Source organism: Salvelinus namaycush, chromosome 32, assembly GCF_016432855.1.
Source record: "Salvelinus namaycush isolate Seneca chromosome 32, SaNama_1.0, whole genome shotgun sequence".
Classification (NCBI taxonomy): Eukaryota; Metazoa; Chordata; class Actinopteri; order Salmoniformes; family Salmonidae; genus Salvelinus; species Salvelinus namaycush.
Genome location: NC_052338.1, coordinates 24,430,172 through 24,458,009, shown reverse-complemented (window position 1 = coordinate 24,458,009; position 27,838 = coordinate 24,430,172). Strand labels below are relative to the sequence as shown.

General features: G+C 45.0%; 1 protein-coding gene across 5 annotated transcripts in view; it reads left to right on the top strand.

Moving 5' to 3' along the window:
• Positions 1–6,165: 6,165 nt before the first annotated feature.
• The window catches only part of ctnnal1 (catenin (cadherin-associated protein), alpha-like 1), a 120,496-nt gene continuing 98,823 nt past the window's right edge, over positions 6,166–27,838 (top strand). For all 5 annotated transcript variants that reach the window (XM_038971747.1, XM_038971749.1, XM_038971746.1 and 2 more), the window contains exon 1: positions 6,166–6,523. In XM_038971747.1, the coding sequence (XP_038827675.1) occupies positions 6,428–6,523 (96 nt within the window). In that variant the 5' untranslated portion in view covers positions 6,166–6,427. The remainder of the gene's footprint in view (positions 6,524–27,838) is intronic.

The window sequence follows — 27,838 nt, the reverse complement described above, 5'->3', positions numbered from 1 at the left end:
CCCAAAAATATGTAAAGAAATTATTTGATCAAATATTTATTTTGGCCTTTACTACTAAAGCTAATAGAAATGCATTGAATAACACATTTGTAAATAACAAAAAGGAAAGTGAAAAAATGTATCATAAGAAACAAGGTTTTGAAGTGTCTTTCCTAAATCTAGGAGATTTATTTTACGCACATTTTTGGGGGTAGGCACGAAACTACCTTCATACTTCCATTCTTTTTTTTTTTACCTGTACCGGTTACCTTCAGCCGAGTCCTGTGACACTTGTGGGGGTCGTCGAGCAAAACGTCATCGTGAGAGTCTCCCCTTTCCATGGAGTGGTCATAATAGTTTGTAGGTCAAACCGTTCTGACACTACAGATGTTTTCATAAGAAGACCGATTTTCGGGATGTCTCATTGTCTGACAAACATGGCTCTAGCTCTGCCACCTTTCACCGCAGATGTGGAAGTGCGACAGTGGCGTTTGCGGTGGATTGAGACATATCCAATGCATAACAGATATCTCTATCTTAAACTGACAGATTTTTTGTTGTTATGTAGCTTACACTGACGCACCTGTGCATTTCAGAGAAAATGTTGCAGTTTTAAAGCTAATTTCCTGCAATTCTACACATTTTGCAATGGGGCAGAGATAAACATGTGCTGTTTTATAGCTCATCTCATGCCATTCTATACATTTTGCCATGAGGATGAGAGGACATTTTGCAGTTTTAAAGGTAATTTCCTGCTGCTCTATATATTTTGCCATGAGGCTGAGAGAAAATGTTGCAGTTAAACTAACTGTCCAGTGAAAATCTCACATTGAGAATATCATCTTCTGTTAACCCATACCTAACTAATGTTGTTGACTCATTCCATACTTGTATTTGTGGCCAAAGCAGAAATTGTATTTTTTTTTAAACACTTCAATCCCACCTCAAAAAGACTGTTTAAAAATGCTTGATATGATTCAATCCTTCTGAGCAGGATGAGATGGCCATTCAGCGGTCTAGTCACATTAATAAGTTTAATGCCCACACTATTCTGTTGTTAGGGTACGCCCACTCTATTCCAACACAGAAAAGCTGCTTTTTAACATACTTAATTACCATTTTTATGTAGAAATCTGGAAACACCGGACAGTTACTTTAAAGGTTGACTTTGGGCAAAAACGCGAAAATTACAGCTTTAAACTGTAGAACTGATCAATGCACGTCCTACTAGGTCATAATACATTTTAAAAAATTACGAATAAGATAATTGGCTACAGAAGTGCCATTTCTTACCGATCTCTACAGCTTCCGTCCAAAAACAAGTCCTGTGAAATTACAACACATACTGGAGTTACTGGCTAGCTATAAGTAGCTATCTTAGCTAACAAACTAACTACTTCAGTCACGGCGCGCATGACCAGAATGTCACATCGATGAACCACCAAAGGGCACAACCCCATTTCTGTTTGAAAATTGAGAAAGAGGACGACAGTTTTTAGTGCCCAAAGTTGACCGTTGAAGCTAATGTCTTGCAATTTTACACATTTTGCCATTGAAAATGACGTGTTCATAAGCACATTTATGTTGTGTGTTTTTTTACAGCTGCAATATGTAACTTTTTGGGCGACGCGACAAAATTCACATAGAAATATGTGTTTATAGATCTGTCATTCTCGTTAAAAGCAAGTGTAAGAAGCGGTAAATCTGTTCTATATGCACTATTTCTATGCTTCCCATTCTTAAGTTTCATTGTTGCATCTTTCAGTTTCGTACACCAGCTTCAAACAGCTGAAAATGAAATATCTTTGGTTACAGATAATATATTTCACAGCTGTTTATATGGTACAATGATTATCTACACTATACTTGCTTATTTTGTCACATAAACTGAAATTAGGCGAACTATTAGAATTTTAGCAACCAGAAAAAGGCTGAGCGATTTCTGCATAGTGCATCTTTAAAGCTAATGATTGGGTGGGACAAATCAACCTGTTCCGTGGCAATTTCGCCATGTGTGGTATGGCCTATTCACAACTCTAGTCCAGTACTAGCAGTAAGTAGTAACTCTCCCATGCTATTTCCCACAGCCACGAACTACGGCACCCGCCATTCTGAAGGCTTTGTTGTGCTTGCTCTCTGATGTAAGTCACAAACACATTCTGCATCAGAAATGATCAACTCATTATCTCTCCCAGCACCGGACAGATTGGTGAGCAGGTCCAGCTAATCACTATGTTTAGCGGAGGTCAACCCCCTTGCATTCACAAGGAAGACGCAACCCCTGAAGTGTGTGTGTAATGTTATCCCCACCTGCATGCATCAGCTTGCAGAGCAGACAGACGATCTGTAGTTTAAGGTGCAGGATAAAGAGAGAGAGGCTCGGAGAGTATTAATGAGCGTGTGTGGGATTTAAATGTCCATAATTATGTCACGACAGGGGAAATACTATAACAAAACATGGCAGCAAGATTACTGGCAGCCGCCTCTGTGTCACTTTCTGCAGCCTGTTTTTGTTTACAGGCAATTAAATGATCTTAGCCCCTGAGGGCCTCTCTCTGGCAGGCTGGCCAGCAGTGGCATAGGCATATTGAGCATATGGCACTGGCAGTCACAATCACTGATGTCCAGAAGGAGCATCAGCTTGCACCTGTGGTCTCAAATGCAAGGTCAAAGGGGTTTAATGGTAGAGGTAAGGGAATCTTTCCACCATGCCCTTTCTGAAGGTGAAAGTATCCACTCTCTGGAAGCAGAAAAACAACTATGTTTTTATCATTTATAGTTATCGCATGGCCCGTCCGGTGTCATTAGCTGAAAACCCGAATGCCTCTGGAACGCAAAAGACATTGGTGTTACAGGAAATGCTATATGAAATCTGTTGTACATTTCTTGAACTTAAATTCTATAACTCTATTTCAGAAAATATACAGTATGACACCATTACTTATTTTTAGGGAAAACTACAACTCAAACTTTGTTGGTGGATTATTGGAATCATCATATGCCGCCCATGAACCCAATATGCCTGAGAAAATACTTCAAAATCCCACTGCAAATCATCCTTTAATCTGCATATCCCAGGGAAATGACTGAGTATGCAGCTTATTCCACGTTTCACTGTGCACAAAATCACCCTCAATTCATGATCTTTACATTCAGCTCAGCAGTTCTGTTCCCAAGAGCCACACAGCCAAGAGGAAAGATACAGAGAGTGAAATAGCAGTCAGTGTTTCTGCAGAGTATAATAACTTCAGAGGCAGCTGTAAGCAAGACAATCACACATTGCCTAGACATGCTAGGACAGTGTGGATACGCTTACACAAAAAAAAAATGATTTTTTTTTAGTCGGATTGTTTTCCTCAGAAAATATGTCTGACAAACAATAAAAACAGGGCCTCCGGAGTGGCACAGCGGTCTAAGGCACTGCATTGCAGTGCTTGAGGCGTCACTACAGACCCAGGTTTGATCCCAGGCTGTGTCACAGCCTGCGGTCACCGGGAGACCCATTAGGCAGCACACAATTGGCCCAGCGTCGTCCGGGTTAGGGGAGGGTTTGGCCATCCGCTGACTTCGGTCACCAGCTGGACAGTTTTTCCTCCGACATATTGGTGCGGCTGGCTTCCGGGTTAAGCGAGCAGTGTGTCAAGAAGCAGTGCGGCTTGGCAGGTTCGTGTTTCGCAGGACGCATGGCTCTCGATCTTTGCCTCTCCCGAGTCCGTAGGGGAGTTGCATAGATGGGACAAGACTGTAACTACTAATTGGATATCACAAAAAAGGGGTAAAAGTAAAAAATATATACAGTATTAGTCAAAAGTTTGGACACACCTACTCACACACCTACTCATGGTTTTTCATTATTTGTACTATTTCCTACATTGTAGAATAATAGTGAAGACATCAAACTATGAAATAACACATATGGAATCATGTAGTAACCAAAAAAGTGTCTTGATGACAGCTTCATGAGGTAGTCACCTGGAATGCATCTCAATTAACAGGTGTGCCTTGTTGAAAGTTCATTTGTGGAATTTCTTTCCTTCTTAATGTGTTTGAGCCAATCAGTTGTGTTGTGACAAGGTAAGGGTGGTATACAGAAGATAACCCTATTTGGTAAAAGACAAAGTCCATATTATGGCAAGAACATCTCCTTAGAGCGCTGCTCCCGAGTGGCGCAGTGGTCTAAGGCACTGTATCTCAGTGCCCAAGGCGTCACTACAGACCTTGGTTTTATTCCAGGCTGTATCAAAACCGTCCGTGATTGGGAGTCCCATAGGGTGGCGCACAATTGGTCCAGCGTCATCCGGGTTAGGGTTTGGCCAGGGTAGGCCTTCATTGTAAATAAGTATTTGTTCTTAACTAACTTGCCTTGTTAAATAATGGTTAAAAAATAAATAATAATAAGCAAAGAGAAACTACAGTTTATCCTTACTTTAAGAAATTAAGGTCAGTCTATCTGGCAAATTTCAAGAACTTTGAAAGTTTCTTCAAGTGCAGTTGCAAAAACCATCACGCTCTATGATGAAACTGCCTCTCATGAGGACCGCCACAGAAAGGAAGACCCAGAGTTACCTCTGCTGCAGGGGATAAGTTCATTAGAGTTACCAGCCTCAGAAATCCCAGCCCAAATAAATGCTTCACAGAGTTCAAGTAACAGACACATCTCAACATCAACTTTCAGAGGAGACTGCGTGAATCAGGCCTTCATGGTCGAATTGCTGCAAAGAAACTACTACTAAAGGACACCAATAAGAAGAAGAGACTTGCTTGGGTCAAGAAACATGGGTAATGTTTGGGGTTTTAGGCTGGGTTTCTGTACAGCACTTCGAGATATTAGCTGATGTACGAAGGGCTATATAAAATAAACTTGATTTGATTTGATTAATGGACATTAGACCGGTGGAAATGTGTCCTTTTGTCTGATGAGTCCAAATTTGAGATTTTTGGCTCCAACCGCTTTGTCTTTGTGAGACACAGAGTAGGTGAGCGGATGATCTCCACATGTGTGGTTCCCACCGTGAAGCATGGAGGAGGAGGTGTGATGGTGTAGGGGTGCTTTGCTGGTGACACTGTCTGCAATTTATTTAGAATTCAAGGCACACTTAACCAGCATGGCTATCATAGCATTCTGCAGCGATACGCCATCCCATCTGGTTTGTGCTTAGTGGGACTATCATTTGTTTTCCAACAGGACAATGACACAAAACACACCTCCAGGCTCTGTAAGGGCTATTTGACCAAGGAGAGTGATGGAATGCTGCATCAGATGACCTGGCCTCCACAATCACCGACCTCAACCCAATTGAGATGGTTTGGGATGAGTTGGGCCGCAGAGTGAAGGAAAAGCAGCCAACATGTGCTCATCATATGTGGGAACTCCTTCAAGACTGTTTGAAAAGCATTCCTCATGAAGCTGGTTGAGAGAATGTCAAAAGTGTGCAAAGCTGTCGTCAAGGCTAAGGGTGGCTACTTTGAAGAATCTCAAATATAAAATAGATTTTGATTTGTTTACCACTTTTTTGGTTACTACATGATTCCATATGTGTTATTTTATAGTTTTGATGTCTTCACTATTATTCTACAATGTAGAAAATAGTACAAATTAAGAAAAACCCTTGAATTAGTACTTTTTTGTTGTTGACTGCTACTCTCTCTCTCTCTCTCTCTCTCTCTCTCTCTATATATATATATATATATATATATATATATATAGTCTATAAGGCTGCCAATCACCAAAGAGATGGCTAACACCCAACATCAAAGATTCACATTCCTGCAAACACCTTGTTACATACATGTATTCATTCTTCCAATAAGCTTGAGCAAACGCCTGCTATGAAGTTAACATGTGAATTGAGAAGGTACAGAGAGAGCTGTCTTCGATGCTTGTCCCGTAAAACTGTCCGGGTGAGAGTCATGGAATATTACATCAAATAGTCAAGGGTTACTACCATGTAATAACAAAACACTAGGGTGGGCTAAAGGCTATGCGGACAATAAACCATGTTGTGCGAGTTTAAGACAAACTGAAATTAGCTCTGTAAATAAGAGACGTCCATCCATGTCCTCAGTGTGCTCTCTCAATCGATCGTTACAACCTTTGTGTGTGTGTGTGTGTGTGTGTGTGTGTGTGTGTATGTGCGTGCCTGTCAGTTCCTACTCGTACGGCTATAGTCCTGGATAGCCAACCCACTCTCTCTAGCTAGTTGCTGCAGACTCCTCTGCCTGTCGTAGTTGAGTAAACTACATAGACATTAGCGGGCGCACAGAATGCAGCACAGCCGAACACGAGTGGATTAAAACGGCATGCTTCTTTAGAGTCAGTCAGACGACCGTGTAACTAGCGGAATAAACCCCAAATACTTTCACATTAGTTTACGCTAATTTACTGAAACGTTAAGCCAGGTAGCGGGTACCCAGAATTGCATTGTGTAATAAAGCGAGATCGGTTGGAATGGCTTCATCTCCTTGCAGCAGTGTTAACTTTGATTCCGGACTGGAAATCAAAACTCGGTCGGTGGAACAAACACTTATCCCATTGGTCTCGCAGGTGAGTTGTTGTGCGCCAGAACAAGCCGAGTTAAACTTTGTCCATGAACATTCTTAAAGGACGAATTGTTATTTTGCTTCATTTACCAAGCTAACGCAGTGTGTTGTGGATTGAAGGAGAGACTGCATTGCACTTTCACTCTCAAGTCGTCGATTGTTTAAACTGTTCAGACATTTCTGTAAATGTGAAAGTTTGATAGAGGTGGTTGAATGACGGTGCATTGTAATAACTGCGTTGTTCCCGTTTGTTTACGTGGAGGCCGCCGCATGTTCATGTTGTTGAGAAGTTTTGCCCTTACGAAAAAAGATTGCACTCAGAGTGCAGTATAACGGCAGTACACTGCAGTATAACTGCATTTAGAGTGCAGTATAACTGCAGTATGCTGCAAATACTGCGTCCAAAATAACCGTTTTTGTTACTGTAGTAATTTTGCAGTGTAACTGCAGTTAGAGTGTAGTATTCTGTAATTAGTGCAATTACTGCGTTCAAAATACCACAGTTGACTGCAGTTACTGCACTTTTACTGCAGTTTCAAATTTGTACCCAGTGAAATATCCAACTGTTGTAAAGGCTCCACATTTTTTAAATATATGGTCTAATTCTATTGTGAAAGTCTCAAATTATTTAATTGCATAGGGCCCAACTTGGGAAAGAATGTGGGGACATGATCACTGTTTCAAAGGGTGGCCTACTAAAGCTACAATGTGTCATTTGCTCATTGATTAACTATTGTTGAAACTGTTTATTTTCAGTACATTTCATGTATCAAATTGTCTGTGAACATTTCTCCTTGTTTCTTCCCCTTCTAATTAGTGCACAACAGGGCTGACCCCAAAATGTAGAAGAAAAGTTACAAATAGCCTATATTCTCAGAATTTATGTAAACTTTTCTCCCCTCACTAGATGCAGAGAACATTATGGTGACTAGCCTATACCCTATTGCCATGCAAGACTGCAGAGAAAGTTTCTCTGAATATCAATAGTTTTACCCAGTTTGCCCCAGCAATCTGACTTCCAGAACAGAGTTGACCCCACCCCCTCTAATTACTTTGACATACTTGTTTTGTTTTTTAATCAGTAACTCTAATTTGGCATACCAACCATTCTTCGAAGTCTTAGATTAGTAGGGGTTCATCACATAACAAAAAGTACCTGCTCTTCTGCAGTTTAAAATCATAGGCTATTACAGTTCTATAGATTAAGCTATAAGCAATGTATGTCTATTATCCCCATTGAGAAATAGGATTTGTCCAGCTCAGATAAACAACATAATCAGATTTTCACAAATAGCTCCTGTTTCAGCATGTGTAAAACTAACCCATTATGCTCTTGTGTGACCTCTAGGCTGATTTCCAATTCCAGCAAGTCACATGGCCAGATTGCATTGCATCACATCAATGGGGGGAATGAGAGAGAGAGAGAGAATCACATAAATGCTAATGTGTTCTTGTTTAAGAGGTAGTGGCTATTGGAGAAGGTTCAGAGAGACATGTAATATCTACTGTTGTGTCTCTATTCATCTACAGTGGAAAGAGAGGCAGTGGGGCACCTCTCCAATGAGGGTTTACAGAGTCCCAGACAATACAGTGGTGAGAGGGGTCTCTGTCCAGGACCCTTCCCCCTCAGAGGGGTGTCAAAGCCTGGGTCCTCCCTCTATTGGCACTGGCTCATTTGAAAGATAAGGCCACTAGTGTGGTCCTTATGGATACCCCTCTCAAGAGGATAGCTGCATGACGTAGGTCTAGGATACTCTGGTCATTCTAATGCATTCATTTAGCACTGGGCTGTGTGCTTTTTAATTCCATGTATCTGAAGTGAAGAAGCAGGTTGTACATGCTTTAGTTTATTGATGAAATGAGCTGTAAAATCAATGTTTCTGCCTTTCTCAAGGAAAGCTGAAAATGCCTTCTCTAGCTTAACCTTTTCATACCAACTCATTTGAAAAACTAGCAAGAGTTGTTATTGTGTCATTCATGCACTTTGCACAGCCAACTTACTGAATGTACGGCTACAGTGCTGCAAAATCAAGCTGTAAGGTCTGTTTCAAGTTTCCTATATTCTCTCCGGTGGTGAGGAAGATCATCGTGTGTGGGCGTGCTATAATGACATTCACAATCTTGCTGTTTTAGATGTAACAAAAGCGTCAAGGACAAAATGTTTGCTCAACAATGACATTTTCTCTCCCCTTGTAAGAATCCCCATAGCAACCGTTTGCGACGCAGATAATCTCTGCTAAATGTTTTCTCCATATTTGTTGTTTTTGTTAAAGTCATGATGTCATTGGGGATTATCATGCAACCAGACAGTGTTGTTGATACAATGTAAATGTAATACACAAGTTTCCCTGCAGTGAGAGGCTTCTGTTGTGTAGAGGGCAGAAGTAGATTGTGAGGGACTGGCTACATTGTGTGGGTTCTCCTTTGGGAGTGGGGTTGGGGGGTTGGAGAAGGGGGTTCTGGATGATTATCTGACTGCCTGCATTGTGTGGGCTCTCCTTTGGGACTGGGGTGGTTAGAGGGGGGGTGGTGGATGAAAAGTCTGTGTCACTGAGAAAAGTCCTGGGAAGATTATTCTGGTGCAGATTCCACCCCTGTCTGTACACTGTGACATTGATCTTCTCACAGCCTCTGTTCTGTTATCAGCTCTACTCCCATCAGCATGTAATCTCAGGGCTAGTAGCTGGAAGGGAGATGTACTGCTGGGCTTGCTCACGACCGCACACCTCTACAACCACAGAATGAAATGGAACACTTTTATACACGCTCAGAACAATATAATATAGAACATTGCCATATTGTGTCTCTATGGCTACAATATTCTATCTCTATGGTCCCGCACCATGTATGCACACACAAGGTTACAACAACCTGCCAATCTGTTTGTCTGCCCGCCTGGCTATCTGTTTGTCTACCTGTTTGTCTGCCCCTCTGGCTATCTGTTTGTCTGCCCGTCTGGCTATCTGTTTGTCTACCTGTTTGTCTGCCCGTCTGGCTATCTGTTTGTCTGCCCCTCTGGCTATCTGTTTGTCTGCCCGTCTGGCTATCTGTTTGTCTATCTGTTTGTCTGCCCGTCTGGCTATCTGTTTGTCTACCTGTTTGTCTGCCCATCTGGCTATCTGTTTGTCTGCCCGTCTGGCTATCTGTTTGTCTGCCCCTCTGGCTATCTGTTTGTCTGCCCGTCTGGCTATCTGTTTGTCTATCTGTTTGTCTGCCCGTCTGGCTATCTGTTTGTCTACCTGTTTGTCTGCCCGTCTGGCTATCTGTTTGTCTGCCCGTCTGGCTATCTGTTTGTCTGCCCGTCTGGCTATCTGTTTGTCTGCCCGTCTGGCTATCTGTTTGTCTGCCCGTCTGGCTATCTGTTTGTCTGCCCGTCTGGCTATCTGTTTGTCTACCTGTTTGTCTGCCCGTCTGGCTATCTGTTTGTCTGCCCGTCTGGCTATCTGTTTGTCTGCCCGTCTGGCTATCTGTTTGTCTGCCCGTCTGGCTATCTGTTTGTCTGCCCGTCTGGCTATCTGTTTGTCTGCCCATCTGGCTATCTGTTTGTCTGCCCGTCTGGCTATCTGTTTGTCTGCCCGTCTGGCTATCTGTTTGTCTACCTGTTTGTCTGCCCGTCTGGCTATCTGTTTGTCTGCCCGTCTGGCTATCTGTTTGTCTATCTGTTTGTCTGCCCGTCTGGCTATCTGTTTGTCTGCCCGTCTGGCTATCTGTTTGTCTGCCCGTCTGGCTATCTGTTTGTCTACCTGTTTGTCTGCCCGTCTGGCTATCTGTTTGTCTGCCCGTCTGGCTATCTGTTTGTCTGCCCGTCTGGCTATCTGTTTGTCTGCCCGTCTGGCTATCTGTGTCACGCCCTGACCATAGTGATCTTTTTTATGTCTCTATTTTGGTTTGGTCAGGGCGTGAGTTGGGGTGGGTATTCTATGTTCTATGTTGTGTTTTTCTTCGTGTTTGGCCGGGTGTGGTTCTCAATCAGAGGCAGCTGTCTATCGTTGTCTCTGATTGAGAACCATAATTAGGTATCCCTTTTTTCCACCTGTCTTTGTGGGAAGTTGACTTTGTTTAGGGCACATACCCTTTGAGCTTCACGGTTTGTTTTTGTAGTGTTTATTGTTTTGTTCGGCGTCTTTTATTATTAAAGAGAAAATATACGCTGACCACGCTGCACCTTGGTCCTCTCCTTTCAACAGCCGTGACAATCTGTTTGTCTACCTGCCTGTCTGTCCGTCCGTCCACCTGTCTTTTTGCACCCTCCGTCACTGTGGCCACTCTCAGGACCTGGTCAAAACTAAGAAGACCTTTTTTTGTGTTTCAACAGTATTTCTCTCATATCTATGCAATGACAGATTTGTTTTGTAGGTAACTATTTTTTTTATTCCGATGGCGTATTGAATGAATGGTGGTGAATATCCTATCTCTGATAGAGGGGCCTAATTCACTTGTCATCATACACAGCACAGGGAGCAAAGGAAAGCAAAATTAATGTGTCTAGGGCAGACCCCATTTAGTCGACTGGTCGATTGTTTGGTCGATAGGCTGTTGGTCGACCAAGATTTCTTTAGTCGAGCAGTAGCCACATTTGTTTTTACAAATCATGGTGTACAAGACACCTGTCTGGTTGGTGCCTGTCTGAGTGGACTGATCCATTGTGGAGGCCGTGGGGATGGCACAGTCCATCACTCTAAAACATGTGCTACTGAAATTGTATATGGTTATATTATGTAACAGCAATGGTGTAACACAAATAAAAATAATATTATTTTACAACAAATGCGCTTTCTCCAGCGTTGGATAGTGGTCGCTGTCCGCGGTTCTGAAACACATCACTGCGCTGTTGAATTGGCTTATTTTCCTAGACCATGTTGCTATGTGCATAATAGCAAAGTTAACCAGCATACTGTTGTTGAGAACAATGTGGTGGTTGCAGCAGATCTCCATTTTTTATTGTTATTATTACTTTTATTATTATTATTATTATCATCATTAGTAGGTTTCTTATAGCAGCCTTGTATCACCACCATGGAGCTGTAGGCCTAAGAGCGCATACTGTTTAGTCTTAATACTGTAACTTACTTATGCCTTTATTTTAATACTTACAGTATATAGGCTACTGTATCAATCAATCATTTATTTGTTCATGTCATCACACATCATACGAGTCATTCATGATGTGAAATGCATTCAAGCATTTTAGTTTGAACATAAAATAAAGCGACCATTGAATAATTAGCGTAAACAATAAATAGGCCTAAACCATTCCATTTCGGAAATTGCATTCACGAAGGAATGCGACTTTACAAAAAAAAAAAAACTTTACAACAAGACTCTCTGGTACACTTCTAATTTATCTAGTGTTGTCTACATTGTTCCAAACGGTCAGAAAAAGTAGATTGTATTCTAACAGAACCTGTTCGTCACACATAGGCCTAATATGCATGCAACGCTTGCTCCTTACCTTGTTTTTCTTGAGCTCCAGTATTTTCCACAACTAGTCAAATTTATTCCACATATCTGATTTCCCCTTTACCACCTGAGCAACCAGTAAACATTCCCCTTTACCACCTGAGCAACCAGTAAACATTCCCCTTTACCACCTGAGCAACCAGTAAACATTCCCCTTTACCACCTGAGCAACCAGTAAACATTCCCCTTTACCACCTGAGCAACCAGTAAACATTCCCCTTTACCACCTGAGCAACCAGTAAACATTCCCCTTTACCACCTGAGCAACCAGTAAACATTCCCCTTTACCACCTGAGCAACCAGTAAACATTCCCCTTTACCACCTGAGCAACCAGTAAACATTCCCTTTTCGAGTTTATTTGTCACATCCTCTGCATTGATTTTGCTGTCATGTGTTACAATGTACCAATTTATTGATGTGATTATGATATGCTATAGGTAAGGCCCTATTGGTCACATGCATGTGATGCATACATGTCACATAAAGAGAGAAAGCATTGAGGGTAGGGCTGGGCGATAAATCAATATCAATAATTTTCGAGGTAATTACTTCCCTCAATAACAATATAAAAACGTTTAGATTAATTTTCGATAATGTCGATATAGAATAATAAGGTCCATTTCACCTCTGACGCAGCAGGAACGTGCAGAGAAGTGGCAATATGCACGTGGGGAGGTATACGCCCACTAAAAAACACTATTAACCACGAAAAATGTGTGATGTAGGTGAAAACAGTGGCAGTGATAGCCATGGAGAAGGAGCAGCTTCCAACGAAGAAATGATTGATAAAAAGGGTTCAACTGTTTCAGTAATTTGGAAGTGGTTTGGCTTTTTGAAGTCCGACAAAGAACAGAGCAAGGTTCAATGCAAATTGTGTCGTAAACAGGTGGCTACCAAGTCTGGTAATACGACAAACCTTTTTCACCATCTGAAGATAAATCACTCATGCAGAAAGTTTGAGTTTGCGCCATGGTATTGATAAAGCACCAACCAATCTAGGGATGTTCGCCCGAAGCAGTAAACACTGACAGCGTTTATGCCCTACGAGCAAACATCGAAAAGACACAAAGACATCACAAATGCCATTATGCATTGCATTGCTAAGGACATGCTACGAATTAGCACAGTCAAAAAGGAAGGTTTCAAGAGGCGTATCAATTTAATTGACCCCAGGTATGTGCTCCCTGGCCACAAACATTTCTCTAACACCGCACTGCCTAAACTCTACGCCGAGTGTAGGGAAAAGTTGAGGAACAGCTCAAGACAGATTTTACGTATTTTGCTACTAGTACCGATCTGTGGTCAAGTCGCACGTCAGAGCCTTATATTAGCCTCACTATCCACTATATTGACAAAGAGTGGAATCTTAGAAATAAATGTCTTCAAACATCTTACTTTCCCGACGACCACATGGGTGAAGCTACAGCAGAGGGGCTCATTGGAGCTCTCGCCTCCTGGGGACTCAGTCAAGACAGACAGGTCTGCATTACAACGGATAGTGATGCGAACGTGGTGAAGGCCGTACAAATCAACAAATGGACCCGACTGCAATGTTTTGGACATCGTCTGCACTTGGCCATTGGTAATTAACCTTGTTAGATGAAACTAAATGTGCATTTGTTTTCATCAACTGGTTAAGTTAAATATTAGATTTGTACATAACTAAAGGTATTATTGTGATTTTAACATTTTATTAAAATCTCTTGATTTCTCTTAGAGAGAGTGAGTAGACAAATGGGTGGATCGAGCAACTGGAGTGTGTAAGAAAGTGGTAGGTGCCTTTTCCTATTTGTGTTAAAAGAAGAGAGACATGGCACTTCCTCAAAAAGAACACAACCTACCCCAGCACAAGTTGGTGACTGAGTCACCTAGCAGGTGGGGATCACGTCAAAAGCTGGTGCAAAGAGTACTGGAGTAGGAGAAAGCCATTTCACAGGTCTTGTCCAGTGACTTGTCAACCTCTCCCTGTCCGAGTCTGTAATACCAACATGTTTTAAGCAGACCACCATAGTCTCTGTGCCTAAGAACACTAAGGTAACCTGCCTAAATGACCCGTAGCACTCACGTCTGTAGCGATGAAGTGCTTTGAAAGGCTGGTCATGGCTCACATCAACACCATCATCCCAGAAACCCTAGACCCACTCCAATTTGCATACCGCCCCAACAGATCCACAGATGATGCAATCATTATTGCACTCCACACTGCCCTTTCCCACCTGGACAAAAGGAACACCTATGGGAGAATGCTATTCATTGACTACAGCTCAGTGTTTAACACCATAGTGCCCTCAAAGCTCATCAATAAGCTAAGGACCCTGGGACTGAACACCTCCCTCTGCAACTGGATCCTGGACTTCCTGACTGGCCACCCCCAGGTGGTAAGGGTAGGTAACAACACATCCGCCACGCTGATCCTCAACATAGGCGCTCCTCAGGGGTGCGTGCTCAGTCCCCTCCTGTACTCCCTGCTCACTCGTGACTGCACGGCCAGGCATGACTCCAACAACATCATTAAATTTGCCGATGACACAACAGTGGTAGTCCTGATCACCGACAAATACGAGACAGCCTATAGGGAGGAGGTCAGAGACCTGGCCGTGTGGTGCCAGGACAACAACCTCTCCCTCAATGTGATCAAGACAAAGGAGATGATTGTGACTACAGGAAAAAGAGGACCGAGAGCTTCAAGTTCCTTGGTGTCCACATCACCAAAAAATAACATGGTCCAAGCACATGAAGATAGTCGTAAAGAGGGCAAAACCTATTCCCTCTCAGGAGACTGAAAAGATTTGTCATGGGTCCTCAGATCCTCTAAAGGTTCTACAGCTGCACCATCGAGAGGATCCTGACTGGTTGCATCACTGCCTGGTATGGCAACTGCTCGGCCTCCGACCGCAAGGCACTACAGAGGGTTGTGCGAACGGCCCAGTACATCACCGGGGCCAAGATTCCTGCCATCCAGGGCCTCTATACCAGGCGGTGTCAGAGGAAGGCCCTAAAAATTGTCTAAGACTCCAGCCACCCTAGTCATAGACTGTTCTCTCTGCTACCGCACGGCAAGCGATACCGGAACGCCAAGTCTAGGTCCAAGATTGTGTTTTTAGCACAGGTGGCAACATAGTGGCCTGCCATAGGGCAGCTTTAAAGCCAGAGACAGTAGACAGACTTTTCTTTCTTGCTTGTAAGATGACAACTACCCCAACTTCAACTGTAATGTGCCATTAGGCTAACAGTTATAATGCATATTGACTTGCACTATTTTTTTTTTTTTTTTTTTTTTCTTGTTCATAACTTGTAAGGGTTTATAGCTTTTAAAAAAAGTGGAGTTAATGTTATTTGTGAGTTCTACATCTGACAATAAATAAGAATCATTAAAGCCTTTGGTTTGTTTAGGCAGTCTTGAGTCTGAAGCAGAAATTGACCTTTTAAACATGATTTGATTAATATCATGCTAATTATCGGTATTGAATGAAAATAAATATATATATATATCATGATAATTTATTTGCCATATTGCCCAGCCCTACTTGAGGGTATAGGGAATGTTTTTCCTAAACAAATTAGAGATTTCGGTAACATAACTTTTCAGTCAGAAATGTATGTAATTCTGTTGCCGCTTCAGCAACACTGACAGCATGATACACACTGTTGATGCAGGGAGGAGAGAGCGGGTGCTAGTCACAGTCACTGTCTTTTTTTAAACACCGCGCAGCAAGTCTGAGCCAGGCTCAGCACTCCCTCTTGTCATTTGTGCGTCTTAATTATTTCATCAAACAGTTCGCTTAAAGCATCAGACAAGCTCAGTGCATTTAATTATTTGATTAAAACACATAGGATGTGTCTATATATGGAAAAATACACGTTTTAAAGTTCCGACCAATCAATTGGTCAAAAGAATAGACGACACTTAGTCGACCAAGATTTTCATTTGTCGGGAACAGCCCTAAATGTCTCAACCAGCCCATTGTGCAGCCTTACCTGTGATGTGGTCCACACAGTAGGCTGGTGGGCAATTAGGGATCATCTAGTTCTGCTTTTGTGCTTTCTTTTCACATCCGATTACTGTTTTGAAGCCACGATTAGTCAAATAATAGTTCTGGTCTTTGGCTATATAATTGAGGTGTTCATTTGGTTAAAAGTTTGCGTGTAGGGGGGCCTCCCGGGTGGCGCAGTGGTCTAGGGCACTGCATCGCAGTGCTAACTGCGCCACCAGAGTCTCTGGGTTCGCGCCCAGGCTCTGTCGCAGCCGGCCGCGACCGGGAGGTCCGTGGGGCGACGCACAATTGGCATAGCGTCGTCCGGGTTAGGGAGGGTTTGGCCGGTAGGGATATCCTTGTCTCATCGCGCTCCAGCGACTCCTGTGGCGGGCCGGGCGCAGTGCGCGCTAACCAAGGGGGCCAGGTACACGGTGTTTCCTCCGACACATTGGTGCGGCTGGCTTCCGGGTTGGATGCGCGCTGTGTTAAGAAGCAGTGCGGCTTGGTTGGGTTGTGCTTCGGAGGACGCATGGCTTTCGACCTTCGTCTCTCCCGAGCCCGTACGGGAGTTGTAGCGATGAGACAAGATAGTAATTACTAGCGATTGGATACCACGAAAATTGGGGAGAAAATGGGATAAAAAAAAATAAAAAAATTAAAAAAAAGTTTGCGTGTAGAGTATAGGTCTGACACGGGGGTCTATGTCTTAACTGGAAGCGTGGGTGGAGGTGGTGGTGTTGTCTGGAGGGTCTTGTGGGAAGAAAACAAGGCTAATAAATTACACCTGAGTCTTTGATCTCATCTGGGAACATTTAAACGCCTGTGACACCCAAAGCTTTGTTATAACATATTTGTGCTGGCTCTGTTGTTTTTCTGCCAGACTAAGCACAGTTTCTTAAAATATTTTCTCTTATAATTGGGGCTGTGAAATCCTTTCTCTGTCCAAGTTGGTTAAGTTGAGTTGTCATGCTTGCGTAACTTCTGCACCACTTGCAGTTTTTCTGAACGGTCAAAAGGTCTGAGAAAGGGAGGAGCTAATTTTTTTTTGCTCACAATCTGGAATAAGATCAAATATGTATTACCATAACAACACCTCAGTGATAGGCTTTCAGTCAATTGTTGATAACGTTACCTACCAATTGATGATAACGTTACCTGTCAAATAACCACTCTGACAACACCTCAGACTAAAGAGGTGCATAACGTTCTCTGATATCTGAGTGCTCCTGTACCATCTATTCCTGAATGTTTAATGCTAAAATGAAAATGTACTTTTATGGAGGAACTAACCACCCGGTGCAGTAATGTCCTAGCCTAGAATCCAAAGGGATATACTCTGTTTCACTAGCATATCAGTGTGGATTCCAGGCTAGTAATGTCCCCATCCCAGCAGTGGAATGACATGATAAACAGGTGGAAAAGTCATTTTTTATTCCCAGACAGACAGTAGAGGCATTAACCTAGTTTGAGAGCATAACAGATCTGCTTCTTCTAGCCATGACTGTAATGAAGATGAATGACTCCATGGCTTAAAGGCAAGCCACAGAGGATTACTACACCATACACCTCCTGGGATAGGAGGGAAATGTGTGTGTGTGGTGGTGTGCAGTGTGGGCAAGCGTGTTTGCCTGTGGTAAGCGATTGTATTCCCTCAGCATGATGTTTGTTTAGCTGTAGCTAAACACGGGTGGCCAGGACCAGGGCAATATCTGATCAATTATTTCACAGTCGACTTCAGGCTAACTATGTGAGTTGAGGCTTCTGTTTGTTGGTTTCCTCATCATAGGCTTCTGTGTGAGGCCAAAGCCAGCTCTGCTCTGCTCTGCACTGTGGAGAATGATGCAGTCAGGCAGTGTGCATCACACACCATGAACCATGAGGCACAGAACAGGCAGAGAAAATGGTCTGGTGTAAGATAACATCAGATCAGCAATGAAAACACATGTGCTAGCCTAGGGCTGACTCGTTGTTGTGTGAATGAACATTTTAATGCTGCCTTACTGCTCTTTAATTATTTGTTACTTAACTTTTTTTTTAGGTATTTTCCTTAAAACTGCACTGTTGGTTAAGGGCTTCTAAGTAATCATTTCACTGTTGTATGCGGTGCATGTGACAAATACAATTTTATTTGATTTGATTACTCATGAGATGGCTAGCGCAGGCCATCAACAAAGATTTCATTTGAAACCCAGATCTGTCAACAATGTATTTTGTTTCGATGCACCACATTTCTAGGCCATCGCTGTAAATAAGAATTTGTTCTTCATTTACTCACACCTATAAATAAAGGTTAAATAAAATACTAAATATAATCACGGACCCACTAATATTTGGGGTGGGAAGCCAACATGTAGTAGTTGGTCAGGTGGTTTGGTCATATTAGGGAATCTTGGCCCCCCTTTCTATGACCACAGTTTCCCTCTCTCATCCCTCTATTGCTCTTCTGTCTCTTCCCCTCTTCTGTCTCTTCCCCTCTTCCGTCTCTTCCCCTCTTCTGTCTCTTCCCCTCTTCTGTCTCTTCCCCTCTTCTGTCTCTTCCCCTCTTCCCCTCTTCTGTCTCTTCCCCTCTCCCGTCTCTTCCCCTCTCCCGTCTCTTCCCCTCTCCCGTCTCTTCCCCTCTTCTGTCTCTTCCCCTCTTGCACTATTTGTCTCTTCCCCTCTTCTGTCTCTTCCCCTCGTCCCCTCTTCTGTCTCTTCCCCTCTTCCGTCTCTTCCCCTCTTCTGTCTCTTCCCCTCTTCTGTCTCTTCCCCTCTCCCGTCTCTTCCCCTCTTCCGTCTCTTCCCCTCTTCTGTCTCTTCCCCTCTTGCACTATTTGTCTCTTCCCCTCTTCTGTCTCTTCCCCTCGTCCCCTCTTCTGTCTCTTCCCCTCTTCCGTCTCTTCCCCTCTTCTGTCTCTTCCCCTCTTCTGTCTCTTCCACTCTTCCCCTCTTCCGTCTCTTCCCCTCTCCCGTCTCTTCCCCTCTCCCGTCTCTTCCGTCTCTTCCCCTCTTCTGTCTCTTCCCCTCTTAAACTATTTGTTTCTTCCCCTCTTCTGTCTCTTCCCCTCTCCCATCTCTTCCCCTCTTGCACTATTTGTCTCTTCCCCTCCTCTGTCTCTTCCCCTCTTGCACTATTCCATCTCTTCCCCTTTTCAGTCTCTTCCACTCTTCCCCTCTTCTGTCTCTTCCCCTCTTCTGTCTCTTCCCCTCTTCTGTCTCTTCCCCTCTTCCCCTCTTCTGTCTCTTCCCCTCTTCTGTCTCTTCCCCTCTTCCCCTCTTCTGTCTCTTCCCCTCTCCCGTCTCTTCCCCTCTCCCGTCTCTTCCCCTCTTCTGTCTCTTCCCCTCTTGCACTATTTGTCTCTTCCCCTCTTCTGTCTCTTCCCCTCGTCCCCTCTTCTGTCTCTTCCCCTCTTCCGTCTCTTCCCCTCTTCTGTCTCTTCCCCTCTTCTGTCTCTTCCTCTCTCCCGTCTCTTCCCCTCTTCCGTCTCTTCCCCTCTTCTGTCTCTTCCCCTCTTGCACTATTTGTCTCTTCCCCTCTTCTGTCTCTTCCCCTCGTCCCCTCTTCTGTCTCTTCCCCTCTTCCGTCTCTTCCCCTCTTCTGTCTCTTCCCCTCTTCTGTCTCTTCCACTCTTCCCCTCTTCTGTCTCTTCCCCTCTCCCGTCTCTTCCCCTCTCCCGTCTCTTCCCCTCTCCCGTCTCTTCCCCTCTTCCGTCTCTTCCCCTCTTCTGTCTCTTCCCCTCTTAAACTATTTGTTTCTTCCCCTCTTCTGTCTCTTCCCCTCTCCCGTCTCTTCCCCTCTTGCACTATTTGTCTCTTCCCCTCCTCTGTCTCTTCCCCTCTTGCACTATTCCATCTCTTCCCCTTTTCAGTCTCTTCCACTCTTCCCCTCTTCTGTCTCTTCCCCTCTTCCGTCTCTTCCCCTCTTTCCTTCTTCCCCTTTTCCATCTCTTACCCTCTTCTGTCTCTTCCCCTCTTCAGTTTCTTCCCCTCTTCTGTCTCTTCCCCTCTTCTGTCTCTTCCCCTCTCCCGTCTCTTCCCCTCTTGCACTATTTGTCTCTTCCCCTCTTCTGTCTCTTCCCCTCTCCCGTCTCTTCCCCTCTCCCGTCTCTTGCCCTCTTCCGTCTCTTCCCCTCTTCTGTCTCTTCCCCTCTTAAACTATTTGTTTCTTCCCCTCTTCTGTCTCTTCCCCTCTCCCGTCTCTTCCCCTCTTGCACTATTTGTCTCTTCCCCTCCTCTGTCTCTTCCCCTCTTGCACTATTCCATCTCTTCCCCTTTTCTGTCTCTTCCACTCTTCCCCTCTTCTGTCTCTTCCCCTCTTCCGTCTCTTCCCCTCTTTCCTTCTTCCCCTTTTCCGTCTCTTACCCTCTTCTGTCTCTTCCCCTCTTCCGTCTCTTCCCCTCTTCCGTCTCTTCCCCTCTTTCCTTCTTCCCCTTTTCCGTCTCTTACCCTCTTCTGTCTCTTCCCCTCTTCCGTCTCTTTCCCTATTCCGTCTCTTCCCCTCTTCCCCTCTTCCGTCTCTTTCCCTCTTCTGTCTCTTCCCCTCTTCTGTCTCTTCCCCTCTTCCGTCTCTTCCCCTCTTCCGACTCTTCCCCTCTTGCCCTATTCCGTCTCTTCCCCTCTTGCCCTATTCTGTCTCTTCCCCTCTTCCCCTCTTCCGTCTCTTCCCCTCTTCCGTCTCTTCCCCTCTTGCCCTATTCCGTCTCTTCCCCTCTTGCCCTATTCTGTCTCTTGCCCTATTCCGTCTCTTCCCCTCTTGCCCTATTCTGTCTCTTCCCCTCTTCCCCTCTTCCGTCTCTTCCCCTCTTTCCTTCTTCCCCTTTTCCGTCTCTTACCCTCTTCCGTCTCTTCCCCTCTTCCCCTCTTCCCCTCTTCCGTCTCTTTCCCTCTTCTGTCTCTTCCCCTCTTCCGTCTCTTCCCCTCTTCCGTCTCTTCCCCTCTTGCCCTATTCCGTCTCTTCCCCTCTTGCCCTATTCTGTCTCTTCCCCTCTTCCGTCTCTTCCCCTCTTTCCTTCTTCCCCTTTTCCGTCTCTTCCCCTCTTCCGTCTCTTTCCCTCTTCCGTCTCTTCCCCTCTTCCGTCTCTTCCCCTCTTCCGTCTCTTCCCCTCTTCCGTCTCTTCCCCTCTTCCGTCTCTTCCCCTCTTGCCCTATTCCGTCTCTTCCCCTCTTGCCCTATTCTGTCTCTTTCCCTCTTCCCCTCTTCCGTCTCTTTCCCTCTTCTGTCTCTTCCCCTCTTCCGTCTCTTCCCCTCTTCCGTCTCTTCCCCTCTTCCGTCTCTTCCCCTCTTCCCCTCTTCCGTCTCTTCCCCTCTTCCGTCTCTTCCCCTCTTGCCCTATTCCGTCTCTTCCCCTCTTGCACTATTCTGTCTCTTTCCCTCTTCCCCTCTTCCGTCTCTTACCCTCTTCCTCCTCTTCCCCTCTTCCCTCTCCGGCTATCAAGTGAGTCATTACCACTCCATGTCTTTTTAAGAGGCGTTAAAAGGGTGTCCATCAGTTGTTCTCTCCCAGATGTGGATCAGGACCTCTCCTCTGCTAATAAACTGCATGATAAGAGTCCAACACCTCCCTAGGGAGAGAACTGGGGAGGAGAGGAATGGGGGATGGAGTGCAGCCCATCCATCCACAGTTTGTGTGTGTTTCTGTGTGTGTGTGTGTGCATGTGTGTGGTGCCATTTCACCCTCCTCCTTCACATTGGTTTTAGAGATAAGAGGAGAAGGAGTCATTACCCAGAAGGGATCTCTCACCTGAGAGAATGGGGAGGTAAGTGGAGTGTCTCTCACCCTCACTGGTGGTTATCTATTGGCCAGTGGCTGGTGGCTAATAGCCAGACTCATTATCTGGAGTGGAGCTAACTGAATGCCTGCTTCCTCTGACTGCGAGATGAGAGGAGACCCAAGCCAGGGAGAGGAGACCCAAGCTAGGGAGAGGAGACCCAAGCCTGGGAGAGGAGACCCAAGCTAGGGAGAGGAGACCCAAGCCAGGGAGAGGAGACCCAAGCCAGGGAGAGGAGACCCAAGCCTGGGAGAGGAGACCCAAGCTAGGGAGAGGAGACCCAAGCCAGGGAGAGGAGACCCAAGCTAGGGAGAGGAGACCCAAGCCAGGGAGAGGAGACCTAAGCCAGGGAGAGGAGACCCAAGCCTGGGAGAGGAGACCCAAGCTAGGGAGAGGAGACCCAAGCCAGGGAGAGGAGACCCAAGCTAGGGAGAGGAGACCCAAGCCAGGGAGAGGAGACCCAAGCCAGGGAGAGGAGACCCAAGCCAGGGAGAGGAGACCCAAGCTAGGGAGAGGAGACCCAAGCCAGGGAGAGGAGACCCAAGCTAGGGAGAGGAGACCCAAGCCAGGGAGAGGAGACCCAAGCTAGGGAGAGTAGACCCACGCCAGGGAGAGGAGACCCAAGCTAGGGAGAGGAGACCCAAGCTAGGGAGAGGAGACCCAAGCCAGGGAGAGGAGACCCAAGCCTGGGGGCCTGGGACAGTTTTCACAAAAAGTCTCAGAGTAGGAGTGCTGACCTAGGGTCAATTTTCCCTTTTAGGTGTTAATGAATACAATCATATGGACAGGGAGAACCTGGTCCTAGATCAGCACTCGTACTCTTGAGACGGTTTGTGAATAGCAACCTTGGGGGTCTGACTGATGTGGTGGGAGGTGAGTACTGATGAGAGGTTCCTTGTCCCTCTCATGCCTGACCAGGGCTGCACCTGCTCTGGGTTCCAGGATCAGGTGGCATCTTGGTTCACTTCCAGTAAACCGTATTAATGTCATGGAGGCGTGATATCTCTATCTGTTAGCGTGCTGTGAGCAGGAAGCGATCTCTGTTGGTTTTGGTGGGGCTTGTCGTGTTGGGTTGCCCCCCTGCCTCATTTTCAATCCAGCATGGGAGAAAAGAGGAGCACTCTATGAATAGAGAAAACCAAACATCCACTGTCTTGTCACTGGTGCTGTCTATGATCTCTGGGCTTTTGTGAAGTGCAGTATTGAGTAGTAGTAGTTGAGTAGTAGTTGATGTTCTCTCTCTGTCTGTCACGCCCTGACCTTAGTATTCTTTGTTTTCTTTATTATTTTTGGTTAGGTCAGGGTGTGAAAAGGGTGATATATGTGTTTTGTCCTGTCTAGGGTTTTTGTATGTTTAAGGGGTTGTTTCTGGTCTAGGTGTTTTGTATGTCTATGGTTGCCTAGATTGGTTCTCAATTAGAGGCAGCTGTTTATCGTTGTCTCTGATTGGGAACCATATTTAGGCAGCCATATTCCTTGAGTATTTCGTGGGTGATTGTCCTTGTTTAGTTGCCTGTGAGCACTACATTGGCTTCACGGTTCGTTTTGTTGTTTTGTGAGTTTGTTAAAGTGTTCTTTGTTTAAATAAATAGAAGAATGGATTCTAATCACGCTGCGCCTTGGTCCACTCCTTTAAACGGCCGTGACACTGTCTCTCGCTCTCTCTTCCTGCTCTCTCCCTCCCCCACCTCTCTCTCTCAGTCAATCAATCAAATTAATTTATAAAGCCCTTTTTACATGAGCAGATGTCACAAAGTGCTTGTACAGAAACCCAGCCTAAACCCCAAACAGCAAGCAATGCAGATGTAGAAGCACGGTGGCTAGGAAAAACTCCATAGAAAGACAGGAACCTAGGAAGAAACCTAAAAAGGAACCAGGCTCTGAGGGGTAGCCAGTCCTCTTCTGGCTGTGCCAGGTGGAGATTATAAGAGTACATGGCCATTAAGGCCAGATCGTTCTTCAAAATGTTCAAACATTCGTAGATGACCAGCAGGGAGAAATAATAATCACAGTGCCTCTATCTCTCTGCTCTATCTCTCCCTCCCCCCACCTCTCTTATGACATGCCATTTGTAGACTCCAAGCACGCTGACTGAGTCTTCATTTGTGTCAGCCTACCACACACAGTTGGAGTAAGACAGACAGACAGACAGACAGACAGACAGACAGACAGACAGACAGACAGACAGACAGACAGACAGACAGGCAGGCAGGCAGGCAGGCAGGCAGGCAGGCAGGCAGGCAGGCAGGCAGACAGACAGTTAGTGCTATGCAGCAGTTGCTCCTAGTATATATCTATTAGGTCTGCTGCCTGGACATCGGCAAACAAACAGGCAACGATGGATGGCATGTAACTAGCCCCACTCATCCCTCTCTTCTCAGCTGACTGGATCACAGAGAGAGAATCACATCAAAATATTAGTTATATGTGTTAATTGCTTCCCTGTGAGCAGCTGTGAACCTCTCCCTCCCTTCGATAATGAATTGAAAGTTATCATAACAGAACAAAGCCGTGACTTTTAAGAAAAAAGGACTGTCAGGACAGGAACTTTTAGAATATTTTTGGGCCAGGTCTCGGAGGTGGAAACACGAAAGGCAAACATTTTTCGCCAAACACTGAAGCTAAGCCTGATAGTGGAAATTCATCACAAACTTGTGGTAAAAGCTGATGCCTCACAAGTTTTATGCCCTCTTGTGTGTTGCTGGGGCATTTAAGGTTTGCTGTTGAGTTGAGGTGTTGTTGAGTTTTTACCTCTGGCAGGTGTCCCAAGTGTCTTTTTGATAGTGTTGAAGGCCTCTGCCCACACACCACAGGTAGGACAGTGCCCCTGACTGTACCAGGTCTGGGACCTGCTGCAGAGGTTGCTTGTCAGGCCGGATGTAACTGTAGGTATGGATTGGTCCAGAGACCTCCATCCGGGCCAGTGTTCCTGTGATTGCAGGGGGCTGATCACTGGTGTGTTAATATATTACTTGATACCTATGTGTCGGCAGAACTCTTTGTTAGGGGGTTTTAGTTCTCGCTCTTTCTTTCTGTTTCTCTCTCCCCTTTTCTCTTCTCTCTCTCTCCTTGTATCTCTCTTCTGTCCCTCTCTCTCTCTCTCTTTCTCTCTTCTGTCCCTCTCGCTCTCTCTCTCTCTTTCTCTCTTCTATCCCTCTCGCTATCTCTCTCTTTTGTCCCTCTCACTCACTCACTCACTCACTCACTCACTCACTCACTCACTCACTCACTCACTCACTCACTCACTCACTCACTCACTCACTCACTCACTCACTCACGCACGCACGCACTCACTCACTCACTCACTCACTCACTCACTCACTCACTCACTCACTCACTCACTCACTCACTCACTCACTCTCTCTCTTTTGTCCCTCTCACTCACTCACTCTCTCTCACTCACTCACTCACTCACTCACTCACTCACTCACTCACTCACTCACTCACTCACTCACTCACTCACTCTCTCTCTTTTGTCCCTCTCACTCACTCACTCTCTCTCTTTTGTCCCTCTCACTCACTCTCTCTCTTTTCTCTCTCTCTCTCTCTCTCTCTCTCTCTCTCTCTCTCTCTCTCTCTCTCTCTCGCTCTCTCTCTCTCTCTCTCTCTCTCTCTCTCTCTCTCTCTCTCTCTCTCTCCCTCTCTCACCTGAGAACCCAGTGTCCCAGACTCACAGGTTCATTAATTATACAGGCTATTGAAAGCTTAGCCCCAGGCTAAAGGCAGCTAGCACACTGAGGTAAAATGAACCTGTTGTGTCCACAATGACCCTGCTCCTACTTCTTCTACCCTTTCTCTGTGAGTCGAATGTGTAAACTGAGACTTGATAATACCCACCCATCCCTTCTAAAGAACAGCTGGCCTGGAAGTCTGTAACGAAGTCGCTGGGTGGCTCCCAAATGGCACCCCATGCATTGTTGGGCAGAGTGTAAAAGTAAAGCATTTCTCTGTACTTGAGCATGTGACAATGCAACTTGAACTTGAACGAGGCTAAAAGTAGTCCACTGTAAAGAGAATAGTGATGCCATTTAGGATGGAAGCGCCCACATTCCAAACTCTTCTCACTCAGGGTTGAGTAGCCTACATGGAACCAAGTAGGAGCTTGCGGTATTCTGATCATGTTTTGTGCATAATGTTGCTGTCTTCACGTGGCGAGTCAGAGCAGTGTTTACTTCCCAGACACCTAATTTGAATAGGAAGGGGACAGATATGTCATTTTGATCGATTTGAAGGTCCTCGCCAAGCAAAAGATCGACGTTCAATACTGAAGAGTTTTCTTTGCAAATGATTGTCTGTATGACAGTTATGAGAATGAGATTGATGAGCCTGGCGTATTTGTTTGAGATTTGGCTACATTCTGTCGCTTTCAAAACAACTTTCCACACCTACATTTCAGCTAACACTGCAAAAATGTTTGGGAAAAACTCACAAGCGACTTTTCAAAGAGAGACAGACCCCAAAGGGAGATGTAAAAAACAGAGATAAAATGTCAGCTAGCAGCTCAGAGAAGAGAAGTCACACCAGTGTGAATCCTGCTTTAATTGTTCCAGTATGTACATTCTATGCTTCCTTCCTGCAGAGTTGGTTTCCTAAAGCAGCTTCCCAGAGTAATTAGTTCCATCAATCATGTCCCTGGTCTGGGCCCCATGGAATAGCCTAGCACTCAGCCTAGCGCTCAGTGCCCCTCCGTCAGACAGATAAGAACAGATGAGGCTAACGCTAATGGAAGCTAGCCGCTAAAACATTAGCTTCTGGAATGGATTGTGCTTACTCCATCAAAATCGATAGCGTATCCAGGTTTGTTGGCAGGTAGAACAAAAGAAAGCATTGGTGCAGATGGCGAGAATGCATTATTGGACTCACTCCAACAGTAAACCTTTGTTTACAGTTCAACACAGAAAAGATAACCACATATTTAACTTTAATTGTTGTTTACAAAAATTGATGACTGTCCTCACCACATAAACTTGTGTGAAAGTTTTCAACAGGGTATCTGTCCTTGGTCCACATACTGTACGTGGAGGAGGGTCAGCTATTTATCTCTGTTCTGCTGCGGGTGGGTTATCTGATGGCAGCGTCTTGGGGGACAGGGAGAAAGGGACTGTGTTGTGTGTGTGTGTGTGTGTGTGTGTGTGCGTGCGTGCGTGCGTGCGTGCGTGCGTGCGTGCGTGCGCGTGCGTGCGTGTGTGGGAGCATTGACCGGCCAGAAGGGACAGTGTGTTGTGCCTTTTATGGCCTTAGTGCTTCTGGGTGGCTGGAGCCGGTGTGGTGACAGGTGGTGGTGAGTGAGAGTGACAGTAAGGTGACTTTTACACAGTGATGAAACTTCCTATTAATAAGTTAGCGTTTGCCCTACCACTGACCACTATAAATAAACAGTCTGCTTCCAAGAGGAAAGATCACGTCCGTTATTTAAATGTATTCGTATGTAGCCTTATGTGAGTAATGGACTGGTGGGTATGGAATTCTAACTGTAAAGATGTTTTAGACTGGTTTCTCACACACTGAGGCAGAAAAGGTTGATCAAAGCAGAATGGAGGCGGGATCTTCATTGAATAGCAATGGGGTGGGCATTCACTTCCTGATTCAGTTTTGTTCAAATTCATTTGCCGCTAGTTTGTGAATCTGAATGACAGTAGGCTGTTTGAGATTGTGCAGATCGAAAATGTGCCAGCCTGAATGTCATGATGGGCTGCTCCAAATTGTTAAATGAGGGTTTGTAAGGTCATGAAACGTCATGGAAATTAGTTTCATAATTGTTGTTAATGTATTTCATGAAAGCGCACTTTTAAATATGATAAATCAATAAAAAAAATGACATATCAGTCATTATCGGAATGACTCTTCAGTGCAGTCTGTGGTGCTGCGTGTGTGTGCCAGTGCGACTGGGCCGTTGCCCGAGGAGAGAGAACGCGACATTTCAGCAGCAGGTATAAAATAATAACAGACAGACAAACTAGATCACCAATTCAAAACAAAACATGTAGCGGTTATCTCGCTACTTAACTAAAGCTAACTAAGCATTCATTTTGTTGTTGCCTTTCTACCGGCACTGTAGAGCCTAAATAAATCTGCACTGTTGGAAAGCAGGGATTCCCCTCTATTAAACAGTAGCCATGTAATTGCAACAACT